At 30.0% G+C, this 13,534-nt stretch overlaps 1 protein-coding gene across 2 annotated transcripts; it reads left to right on the forward strand.

Moving 5' to 3' along the window:
• The first annotated feature begins 5,851 nt into the window (after positions 1 to 5,851).
• LOC101493233 (zinc finger protein ZOP1) lies at positions 5,852 to 10,118 on the forward strand. 2 transcript variants are annotated; one of them, XM_004505137.4, is made up of 5 exons: positions 5,852 to 6,100; positions 6,860 to 7,060; positions 8,413 to 8,488; positions 9,389 to 9,484; positions 9,573 to 10,118. In XM_004505137.4, the coding sequence occupies exons 1-5, from the start codon at positions 6,092 to 6,094 to the stop codon at positions 9,932 to 9,934; spliced, it is 744 nt and encodes a 247-aa protein (XP_004505194.1). In that variant the 5' UTR covers positions 5,852 to 6,091; the 3' UTR covers positions 9,935 to 10,118. The 2 variants fall into 2 exon arrangements, with proteins under 2 accessions (XP_004505194.1, XP_004505193.1); XM_004505136.4 differs by having other exon boundaries at positions 5,853 to 6,100; positions 8,413 to 8,491.
• The last annotated feature ends 3,416 nt before the right edge of the window (positions 10,119 to 13,534 follow it).

A 13,534-nucleotide genomic window follows, 5' to 3' on the forward strand; every position in this document is an offset into this window, starting at 1 on the left:
GTGCCATTTTTGTGGGACCGTCTATCTGCAATTTGCTTTATCCATGTTAATTAATAAACTCATTATTTTCTTATATGCCAAATTATTATTATTAATAATAGAACTATATATTTTTTAATCAATGAGTGTAGCTTACTTGATTAAGCATAGCCAACATTCTGGGATATGATTCTGGTTAGTTCCTCTCCTTCAAGAAAAATAAGTGTAAAAGGAGAGAAAAAATCAATAAAAAATAATATAAAAAGAAGATAAATTAGTAAATAAAAGAGATAATTAGAGACAAATAATTGAAGAACAAATCTATTTTTTTTATTTTAAAAAAGAAAATAAAATTGACTTGTGATTTAAATATTTAAGAATAGATAAGACTACAATATGTGTAAATATTATAAAAGTCACAAAAATATATTAATTTAAATTTAACAAAAGAAATAGTCGTTACTGGTGTACGAAATATATTATATATAATTAGAAACTTATTAAATATAAATTAAGTTGATTATATATATTTATTAATTGGTTAATATTTATTAAAATTAAATTAAGATTTATTGTTTAATTTTAATCATTATACAAAGTCTAAAATAAAATCAATTTCTTGAATATTAGAACCAACTTTTTACTATAAATGTTGTGTGACGTTTTTTCTCCTTTTTTTTCTTTACTTTTCACTATTTATTTTGAGTTGGTTCTTGTGAGCAAGCAATTTTTGCTACTTTAAATTTAAAAATGAAAGTGATGTAGTTTCACTTACTTATCATTGGAATATTTCTTTTTCGATTTTATCATTAAAGAGTGTTATGTCATTATACATAATGGTTAATATAGATAATGTCTAAATTCGTCAATTCAAATGTACAAATTTAATAAAAAAAATTAAAATTTCTTGTCGAGATTCCATAAAACACATGTATGAATTGACCAATTTCAATACCGTACAAATTAACCAATCTAAATGTATAAAGTTCATGATTATTTATTTTAAAAAATTAATCGGTCAATTTAAAAAACTAAATCTATTTGAATTGATTAACTTGGATAGAGACAAATTTAACAAAAGAAAATGAAAAAAATTTCACCCCAAAATTTCTCAAAAATATCTCAATTTTCTACAAGTCGACTAATTCAGAGGTATGTTATACACGTCCAAATTAATCAATTTAAAAACTCATTTTTATGTATTTAAGAAGATTAAGGTCAAAAAAGAAATACCCAAAAGAAAATAATTTTGAAGTCTTTTAAAAAAGACAAGAAAGAAGAAATTTTCTTTTAAACTTGGGTAACACCTTAGACTGGGCCTGGGCGGCTAGTAGAGTTGTACAAAAAATTCGGTTATGAAGTCCAAATTTAAAACTGGTTCTAAATTCATTTTAAATATCCGGTTAAAATCATATGGTTATAATTCGGTTTATTTATAAACCGGTTAGATACCCACTTATGTTTTATATTTGAATTTAGTTTTTATCTACTATTAATATTTTGTTAATTTTGAGATTTTGTTTAATGAAAAAAATTTGAAATTTATTTTTTCAAAAAATTATCAGAAAAAAAATAAAAATTTTTTTCTCAGAAAAATTTTAAATCAAATTTTTTCTCAAAAAATTTGGTGAGAAATTTTTTTAAAAAATTTATCGAAAAATCAATTTTTTAAAATAACCAATTTTTAAACTATGAATAAATGATTTTTTAAAAAATAATCAAATTTTAACCGATTTTTTTTTTATCAAAAATCGATTTTAAAATTGAATTTTTTGAAACCAGTTATTTAATCATAACCAATTTTACAATTGGTTTTATAATCACTTTTAAACCAAATAATTGATTTGGTTATAAATCTAAATCAATATATTAGTTTTAAAATGAATATGGTTTGATTTAAAAAAAAAAAAAAAATCAACCATGCACACTCCTAATGGCTAGTCTAATATTAGAGAAATGTACTGTGCACCCTCCCCCCTATTTTACCTCCCACCCCCAATTTTTTCTAATGACCATTGTACCATTTTTTATGTTATATAAAATTATTAAAAAAAAAAAAACACTCTTTTTTCTCACCCCACTTTCGAAAGTTATAAAAAAATTCTTAATATTCGAAAGAGTAGAGATTCTACAGAAAAATTTATCACCGATCAGGTATTATTATTACTGATAATCCATCACCAATAAATTTTTTATTATAACGATATATTTGATGCTTTATTTGAAACATATTTTTTAGGTATTTCCTTCACGAAAAGCTGTATTTGAATGGACAAAAACCATTGGAAGGCAAAATGAAATTTTAATTATTACCATTCGATCAGATAAAGCAATCGAAAAGAGGGGAAGAAAAGACAAATTGATTTTGGGATGCGAAAGAGGTGGGAGATATAAATCAAAATCAAAATCAAAATCAATAGTAACTTGTTCTCATAAGGAAAATTGTCCGTTTACTCTCAGATGCATATCGGTTAAGTGTCAGTGAAGGATGGAAAATTAGTGTTCGTTGTGGAACACACAATCATGACCTACTTGATACTGTAACCGATCATTATTATTTGGGGTGTTTAAATGAAGAAGAGAGGAAATTTGTCAATGACATGACAAAGTATAAGCTTGCACCCAGATTCATTTTAAATGCTTTGAAAGAGAGAAATAAAGCTAATCTCACAAATCCAAGTCAAATATATAAAGCAAGGGGTACTTATCGATCATCATTGAGAGGTTCGTACACATAAATGCAACATTTGTTGAAGTTAATACAACAAGAAAATTACGTGTATTGGACAAGAAGACGGGAGAATTCAGATGTTGTGAGAGGTATATTTTAGACGCATAATGATTGTATAAAGTTGTTAAACACGTTTCATTTTGTTTTGATATGTGATAACGCATACAAAACAAATAGACATCGGTTACCACTACTTGAAATTGTCGATGTCACATCTACTAGTTTGACATTTTCGGTTGAGTTTGCTTATTTGGAACATGAGCGACAAAATAACTTCATCTGAGCATTTGAAAAGGTACGAAATCTGTTCAAATCTGAGACTTTAATTTCTAAAGTTATTGTGACTGATAGAGATCTTGTCATGATGAATGCGATTAGTGTTGTGTTTCCTACTTCAATACATTTGATATGTCGTTTTCATATTGAAAAAATGTTGGGGCAAGATGCAAACAATATGCGAAAAATGATAGACAAGAAGAAGTAATGGATTTATGGAAAATTTTTGTATATTCAACTAGTGTGGAGGAATATGATCATTACTTGCAACATTTTGAACTAGTGTGTGCCGATATTATTCTTTTTGTTGATTATGTGAAAGATTCATGGTTAACACCTTACAAAGAAAGATTTATCAATGTTTGGACCAATAAAGTGATGCATTTGGGAAACACAACATCTAACATGTATTTTTAAATTTGTGTTATGATTTGTTTTGTTTTAGAAAATATGATTTACTAGTTTATGTGATTTGTTTTAATTTGTATTATTTAATTTATTTGTAGAGTTGAGTCTGCTAATTGGAGATCGAAAAACATGCTGCAAACTAGTTTTGGTGATTTGTGTAAAAGTTGGGATGTTGTGAATATGATGTTGAAGAACCAAATATGTATCATTCAATTTTCTTTTCAGAAAACCAAATATGTATCATTCAATCTTCCCAATGTCAAGTGTCGTGGACAGCTCCATCTCCTAGATTGTCATAAAGGAAAACCAATGTCGTGGAAGCCTACGCATAGTCCCGACAACGACGTAAATCAATAAAAAAAAAGTAATGTATTCGCCTCAACACGCGTATGTGTTTTATCGGTGAAAATAGTGCAACCAACTAAATGCAACAAATACGTTCTAGCCGCACACTCAAACTGGTTAGTTTAAATGAGACGACTATATAAATCACGCAACTATTGCAATCTATATTGGACACATTTATTATAATTAATCGGCTAAATTACATCTGTGGTCCCTTAACTTAATTTCAGGTAACGTTTTAGTCCTTTATCTTTTTTTTTCCTGACTTGGTCCTTTATTTTAATTTTAAGTGACAATTTGATATTTTATGTTTTAAAATTTCAACAATGTTATCCTTTTTTATACAAAAATTCAAAAAAAGTTTCAATCAAAACTCATAAAATTAATTATATTCTTCAATATAATACAAATTTCATCAAATTCGTAACGTAAATCTTCAAATAAACTCATATTTTCATACTTTATTTGATATTGTTAGGAATAAAGGACTAAATCGGGAAAAAAAAAAGTACTAAAACGTTACCTGAAATTAAGTTAAGGGACCACAGATGTAATTTAGCCTATTTAATTTCAGCACATGCTTCCTCTCATGTTGCACCTAAGTACTCATGTGCAGCTCTTGGAGCATTATAAGTGTTCATATTCACATGTGCATAAATTTTTTTACCATGGGGTGAGATGTGAAAGAGAGTCGCGACGTCGTCTAAAGTGATAGTCATTTCTCCAAATGGCAAATGAAGTGAGCTGGTCACTCTGTGTCATCTTTCAACAATTGCGGATATCAAACCAACATCAGTCATATTGAGGTAGCCCAGATTCTCGAATTCAATGCTCTACAGGATCTGATACAAGAACTTCGGCAAACATTTAATATAGAACAATTAATTAATTAAATAAACTTAAATAAACAATTAATTAAATAAATTTAAATAAACATTTAATATAAATATAAACATTTAATTTAAATAAACACTTAATATAAACGCTTAATTTAAATTAAATAAACTTAAATATAAATATAATTAAACATATATATAAATATACAATTAATTAAATAAACTTAAACATAAATAAACAAATAATTAAAAATTAATTAACATATACCTCTCCTTCCCATAGCCTCCGAGCCACGTGATGCTTATATTGTGTCAACACACGTGTCACCGTCGGTCCTCCGGGAAATCCGGTCTGCTGATTTTGCTCATCAATATCATCAGCATCATCAGCATCATCTGCATGTGCAGAAGCATCATGAATATCATCAGTATCGGCAGCATGTGCATCATACTGTTCCTCAGCCCCCTGCTCCATCTGTGGAGGCTCAGGGATATCTTCATCCATCTGTGCATGCTCAGTAGGCTCAACGTCATCATCCTAGACCTCTTGTCTTCGACAATGCTGCCTAATTGGACGATTTGCTTCGTTGTGTCGTCTGTTTGATGCTGTTGGTGGAATTCTCCCTGCACCATCACCTCTATCACCAATCAAGTTGAGAATAATTTAGCCAAACGCACCTCTCATTCTAGGCACCGCTATATATCAATATATCAATATTAAAATAAAATGGAGAAATACTTCAAAAAAACAACAAAAGCATTTCGAAACTTTCAATATTATCAAACTTTTGAAACATGTTTCAGAAGTTTCATTGAATACGAAACTTTGGAAACACCTTCGAAACTTTCCATGCATGTCAAACTTTCTATGCATGCCAAACTTTCAAAACTTGATTTTTCGAAACTTCCATTTTGTTCGAAAGTTTTGTATTTCGAAATTTTCACGTTGAACGAAAGTTTCTAAATTTTCATTATTTCTGGAAAAAATGTACTTCGAAAGTTTCATCATCATAGAAACTTTCGAAAATTTGATAAAAAACTGTTTCGAATGTTGTCTTGCTTTTTAATTTTGGAAGTTTTAAAGTTTCGAAGTTTTGGTAGGGTCAGGTTCAAATATTTCAAAGTTTCGAAGAAAAGAGTAAAAAAAAAAAAGTAAAATTTTTATAGATAATCTAAAAATAATATGGTCTTTTCCTTATGATTGGGGGGTGGGAGGTAAAATAGGGGGTTGCACGTTACATTTCTCATGATATTAAAGCCCAACTTTAGATGGAAAAAACAGGCCAGTGAAAAACGCCGGCCTCTATGTTTCTGAACTTAGTGAAGAAAAAAAAAAGTTCTCTATTGATCCTCCCGGAAAAAAAAACACGAAGAAAGAAGTGACGGAGCTTGGTCTGATTCCGGTTTTCTTTTGGGTATAAGGGTTTTGAAAATCGAAGAGAGTTTGGTTCATTTGACGGAATTATCTTTCAGGCTTAGCTTCCTTCGTTCTTCCTTCCAACCCTAATTTCCTACCATGACTGAGGTTTGATCACCCCAATTTTTTCTCATGATTTCCATTATTATTGCATTATTTTATTCACTTTTCCTATTCCTCTAAAGAAATTATCACACTTCCTTTTCTTTTACGTTCTGCTCCCTTCATAATTGAAAAAAAATATAGTTTTTTTTAAAGGTAGCTCTATCATGATATATCAATTTTAATACCTAATATCCAAGTTAATGTTAAACGTTTTGACTTGTGGTTGATAGTTTAGATTCATTCTGTTTGTTATAGCTATAAAGCACTGTCACAAACACAACACTGACACATAAGTACAGTTTTGAGAAAATAAAAGTGATTGAATGTAAACACATGTTTTTGTGTTGTGTGGTTGTTCAATACTTAGTGTATGTTTGATTATGTGGTGACAAAAATTAATTTTACTTAAAAGTGAGTTGAATGTAAAGTGTATTATGTTTGTATATATTTACTTAGTGAGTTAACCAATAAATTTTAGTGTATAAATCATGTTTAGGCTCAAAAGCAACAAATCCTAGTTTTTAGTTAGAATCTATTACGGAGGCAAAATCAATTCTACTTGAGAAACGATCAAACATGTCGAAATTAATTTTACACCTTCAAAATCAATTCTGACTACTCTAAACGTGGAACCAAACATAGACTTACACGTCTTGGACATCTAGCATGCCTTCATTTTGAAATGTCGGTGCTACATTGATGACATGTGCATGATAGTTTGGATGCATTGGGTCTTCATTAACTATTTTCTTTGTTTTTCAGTATTGGGTCAGCCAGGGAAACAAATGGTGTGATTTCTGCAAAATTTATATATCAAACAATCCATCCAGCATCAGAAATCATGAGCTTGGTCAACGACACAAGGACAATGTTACCAAGCGGCTGGCTACTATGAGAAAAGAGAATGCAGCTAAAGAGAAAGAACACAAGGAAACAGCCAATGCCCTTGAGCAAATCGAAGCTGTAAGACTTTTCTTCTTATTCTGTGTTACTCATGCTTGCTACCTTGCCTTCTCCTTAATTATTTTTTTTTCTTCATTCGAATGACTACTCCGGTTTAAACATTAAATTTTTCTGATAAAGGTGCATAGTTCTATTTCCATGTCCATACACCTTCTCTCAAATTTTATTGAAAAACTTATTAGAAAAATCGAATGTGTTGTTGATCAATATTAGTAGAATAATAGCCTTTCTTATCTATTACATCCTTTTCATATCTAAACTAAGATATGGAACCCAACAATCTCTGCCTTTGTCATCCAAGAGCTTTCTTTGATATATTCAATTTATTTCTCCACCATTATTCTGTGGAAAATCATTGTTTGATGTCCATGTCAAGAAGAACTTCGACCTTACCTTGTACTGCAATTACTGCCATAACATTCTGACATGCTACTGAACTTCCATCGTCAGATTGACTTTTTACACAAGGGGCCAATGGTGCAGTGTAGATCATTCATCATGTGATTCCTTGATCCATTGCTTTTGTAACACTTGATGGTGGAATGTGACATCCCCGTCTACACATGTACTAGTAATCAGTAAAACAACACAGTTTGACATGGTTCTTTTGCCCTACATGCTTACATCCAAAGTCTACTATTAACACAATATTACTATATAATGTTTGTGGGCACACCCAATCTTGTCTATCCCACCTGAAGTACTCATGTTTTGTAGTTTTCTTTTCAACAGTGCTAATGTCTTTGGCATCTTCAGCATCAATGGATTGCCTTCCCAATCATTTTTCTGGTAGCCCGTACTCTATTTTTCTTTCTGAAAGACTCATTTGTAAAAATGTTGAAGCTTTGTAAATTTTAGCTTGAGGGAAAATGTTAGAATGTATAGAAAGTATATCATATCATTATTGTATCTTAAAATACTATACAGTCTTAGTTGATCTGTTAGTAGGATTTGTTGAGTTAGTGAGAGAACTAAATTGCCAACATGAGTGAAATCTAATTGCCATGATTCCTGTGAGGATTTATATCCATGGTGTGCTTTGATCAGATGTCATAAACAAACTATTTCAAAAGCATGAGCTATTAAATGATGCACATGAATGATTTTATATTTGACTAAGATCTTGGATTGCCAAAGGGATTCTTCAATTAAAATGTTGATTCATTCAAAGATTGGGAAATGAACTGGAAGTAGCAGGAAGCTACCACTTTTGTTGATGTTAAACTCTTGGCAAATGCAGAATATAAACATTGCATAGATACTTGATAGTTTTTTTATGTTATTTTTAGATTTACACACAAAAATGAGATGTATAACTTTTGATATATCCATTACTTTGTATTCTACTGCAGAGAGCACAGCGGAGCTATCAAAAGGATAAGGCAAAATTTGAGGAAGCCAGGGAATCACATGAATTGGATGCCCAAGGTGGTAAGTAATAAGTATGAACTTTCTTTCATTCATTTATTTTGATAGAGTTCTAATTAACTGTTAATTTGCATAGTCTTGGACATGTTTTGACATTCAAACTATGTTTAGATCTAATAGGCTGATACTTTGAGGAATGAATTGGTGCCTTATACAAATTACAAAGAAAAAAGAATTTTAGTGACAACTCAATTAGGAGAGCCCAATTTCTGGAAACTACTCAACATTATATGGTCTTTCTTTAATTGAATATTATGCGGTCTTTCCAAGCAGATCTTCAAAATTCTTATGCCACACTTCTTTACTAAGGTGACTAGGAATCATTGCATTCATTACGGAAGGTGTTAGGATTGATAAAGTGGGGGCCCAGGGGTTGCCTTCTATAAGTGGATGTTCCAAATGAGCTACAACTTTGAAATTGTTTACCTTGCAAGCTGCAGTTAACACAGAATTATATATGTGAGTTATGGAAAACTATGTATTAAGGATTGGAAATTGTTGTGACCTCTGAAGCATGGATACATGAAAATGGGGGCCGAATCGTACTTGACATGTACCGCATCACTGTATCGTGTCCTTGCTTCATAGGTTGTGACTAGTAATAACTTTGTGGTAGACTTAGGAGTTCGAGTATGTTGGACATAATTACTATTATCCCAACCAAATTACCACCCTTTAAAGAGTGGCACTCTGGTGTTTTTGAGAAACTTGGGCAGCTTTTACTTGTTATCTAACTATCTGCATGATCTTTTCTGGGCAGTTTAATGTGGTATACCCATGTAGCTTCATACTTTGGTTCATGGACACAAGCCCAGAACTCAAAAAGATGTGTTAGTGTATTTCATTACGTCTGTATTGGTTTTTCATCCTGATGTTGATTTTTGCTTCATGATTTGGCAGAATGGGAGTTTGACAGCAGTTCAGGCTATTACTACCATAAAACAAATGGATTTTGCTATGATCAAAAGTCAGGATTTTACTATTCCGATGCCATCGGTATGAGTGTTATACTTCTCATTTACATGTATATATAGTACTAATATTATTGAGTTGATAGCATATTTACTTAATGAAATTTCAACAGGCAAGTGGGTGACCCATGATGAAGCATATGCCTCACCTCACTTTGCATCAAATGCTGGGCGTAATGTACCATCTGCAAAAAAGGGCATGACAACTTCACAATCCAAATCAGTTGAAAACAAAGTAAATAAACATGATAATGGACCTTTACCTGGACCAGTTGTTAGAGCTTCTTTGAATCCCATGAGAAATGCAAAAGCCGCCCCTTCATCTCTTTCTGTTGGTAAGAGAAAGAGACCCAATGAAAGATCAAAGGTTATCTCGGAAGAAGAAAAAGAAGCTCTCAAGGCAAGAGAGGCTGCAAGGAAAAGAGTAGAACAGAGGGAGAAACCCTTGCTTGGGCTTTACAGTAAGCCTTACTAATGTGGAATATTTACTAACAGCCTTGTCTTTCCCCAAAAATTTGAGGGGTTATACTTGTTTTTGCCTGGTTTGTTTATGGTGGCATTAACTGGGTCTAATTCCCAAGTGTTTTATGTGACTGTACCATGTAAAATATATGTACCTGCTCCATTTTTTATGCAATGCATGTTGAATTTCTGCAACATTTGTATAATATTGTATGTGTGTTTTATTAATTGGAGGGCAGAAAGAAAACCAAGGGCAGGCAAAGGGCGGTGCGAGAAGATACAGGCAGATTGAAGAGGCCAAAAACAAAGAAATGAGAGAGAGATGGGGGAGATGTGTATATTTTCAATTTTACAGTTTACACCTTTTACAAAAACTTCAATCTCAATTGTCTATAATATATATGGTTGTTTTGACGCAGGCCCTTCCCTAGCGGACGTTGATATGCAATGGTTGATTGACTTTCGAACATGTTTTGCCTCCAAGATAAATTTTGAAAACCAAAAACTCAGAATCATCTAGTCTGGAACTTTAGATCATGGAATGATGCTAATTTAACATACACTAATGACCCTTTTGTTTTAATTTTTTATAAATGGCCCGTTTCAAAATTGTGGTTCGGTAAAATAAGTAATCTATGTGGTAGAAACTAGAAACCCATATATAGTTGACTTCCCATTCAATAAAACCCATATATCTGACTTTTTTTTTCTTCCTATAACAACTTTCTTTTGCTTTATAATTAAATTGTTGTTAGTATATCACGTTTGTTTTATTTTTATTTATTTTTATTTTCACTTAAACAAAAAAAAAAAATCAAAATTAAAATGAGCATGTGCCTTACTTGACTTGTCTTCTTTTATTTAGGTCTGAATTTGAAATGAAGGAGTCAATGGTTTCGGCTGATAGTGACGTTTGTCTCCATCTTTTTTTGGTGCAAGCTTGCTCCATATTTTATGCAATGCAATGCAAGTTTGTCAAATTCTCTTTTATCTATGAGTGTAAATAAACATTCCACATTTTTTAAATTAAATATTAAACCCTATGTAAAACAAATTATCAAAAGCTTTATATAAAAACTTTATTAATATTTCTTTACATTGAAATATAAATAATTTAAATAAAAACTTTATTAATTTTTTCTTTGCAAAAAATAAAATAGCATTATTTTGGGACCAACAGAATATTTGTCTATTTTGTTTTGTTTTAAAAGATTTTTTCCTGTTTATTTTGATTTTTGTTTTTTGTGAAGTTTATTTGGTTGGATTTCAACCTCTCTATTACTTCGGCCAGAACCACAACAACAATAATATAAAGTGTAGAATTAAAACTGCACCAAAAAAAAGTTTAGAATTAAAACTGCACCCAAAAAAGTTTAGAATTAAAACTTCTATGAATAATGTTCTGTGCAAAATACCAACAATTTTCAACTTTTTATGGCATGTGTACTTTTTAGATTTTGTACATCAATTAACTAATAAGCCCATAAATGTCATGCCAATCCCCCCAATCGAAGCAGCTCAATTTGTCAACTCTAGTAAAACTGCAAGGAATATAAAAATATAACAATAAGAAAGAAGCCATGACAATTGATATTCACATGTATATAGATAGTATTCATATGATACCCTAACCATATATAAAAACGGGTAAATCACTATATTGGCTTTGAAAGTATAGAATATTGATCTCTAGTTCACGAAAAATAAAAAACATCTATTCTTCAAAATTTCAGTTATTTTAACTCCTAACGTTAATTGAGGCGTTAATTTTATTAATTGGTTTACGTGGACACTTATATAGACATTAATATTAAGAAATAAAGAAAATGATATTTGTTGAACTAGATATCTCATACACTAATTGAGAGTTTAGAAGACTCTCAAATCAACCACAAACATTAAGAATAAAATAAAATAAAAATTGTATCTCACGTTGTTAATATATTCAATACTTAATTCATTTATATTGAATATTAAATTACAACTTGTACTTAAATTCTAAAAGTAGTGTAGACTTTTAACTACTAAAGAGCTTCATAATCATATGGGTCTATGTGCTCTTCACTCTAGGTAGCCTTTACAAAAAGACAGCATTACAGGCTTGCCTTAGTTGGTTCATCCTCTCACACTTTCTTTTCTTAAAAGACTTTAGCTTTCGTTTTTTTCTTTTGAAAGACTGCGTGATGAACTTGGTTATATATAATACTTAGTAATCTTTCTCTATCCTTTATTTTTCTCCCATGAAATTTTAAATTAATTTGAAATTTTAATTCACTAAAATAAATTATTTATCTTAACTTTTATATTGGATATAATTCAACTTTACTAAATCAATTTATAAGATGAAGGTGACATTCTTAATAATTTTTTATTGAATTATATATGTTATTAATGTGGGAATAGAGTTTTTTCAAAATAATATATAACTCAAAGTAGTAATACAGTACAATTAAGCAACTGTATTTATTATGAGCAAGCACCTGGTTGATCATTTCGTCCAATTTGTATAATGTGCTCTGCTTTTGATAATTTTATTAGTATTTATGTTAAGGGCCATGACTTATTCGTGAGTTGGAACTTGGAAGCAGCTCATGTGGATAGTACAGTGGTCCAATTTTACGAAAAACTGCTGCTATGAGTTATGGTCACTTATATCTTTGTTAAGTGACATTTAATAATGGTCATAAACTTTTTGCATTTGTTTTTTTACTTGTTTCTTGGGTCATACGATACTAACTTACCCCAGTGTGTATCGTCGTTATCAATAGTGGCATCTAAACAACTTAAGACCGTGTTTGGTAAAATATGAAAGAAGACAAAGGTGAAAATTATTTATTTTCTTCTGTACAAAAATTACATTTTAAGTAATTATCATCATTTCAGTTGGTTTATTATGAATTGACATTCACTGGTAAGTCGTTTGGCACGTTTGAAGTTTGTTCAGAGACAAAAAACAAAATTCATAGCTTTACACAAACGTTTTTTTTTTTTTTTTTAAGTTTTTTTACTTCGTTTATCATCATGTTTCTTAATATATTAATTTTTTTCTCTAAAAATCTATCACTCTTAAAGTCATTTTTTGAGATATTTAAATAAATAATTTATTTAAACATTTATTCAATAAATACTTATCATATAGTAAGTGTTTATATATGTTGTTTCTTTATACAATCCAATAAAAAATAAGAGGAAATTTCCCAAAAATCGTATGTAGATCAATTTCACCAATAATATAATTTTTCAACTAACAAGTTATATAAAGGTATCTAATAGGCTCAATCTAACATAAAGAAAAGCTTATAATTAACCAATCAAATTTGAACCTTAAATTTTTTAAATAGATAAAGACCATTAAAAGCTAAGTTTAACTCGGCTAACAATATTTCCACCGATAATATAGCATAGACATTATATAAAAAATTAAAAGTGTATCCTACTAACCTTCTTTTTGTTTTGTCTTAAAGCTTGTGTGGACAGTAGACATTCATAATCTCAATTTCATTTAAAAAATAAATAAATAAATATAATGTGACTATATACAGTTACACGTATTTCGATCATTTAATCATAATTTTTCATATAATTTTAAAATTTTTGTAAAAATATAAATCGA

Source organism: Cicer arietinum, chromosome 6, assembly GCF_000331145.2.
Source record: "Cicer arietinum cultivar CDC Frontier isolate Library 1 chromosome 6, Cicar.CDCFrontier_v2.0, whole genome shotgun sequence".
Classification (NCBI taxonomy): Eukaryota; Viridiplantae; Streptophyta; class Magnoliopsida; order Fabales; family Fabaceae; genus Cicer; species Cicer arietinum.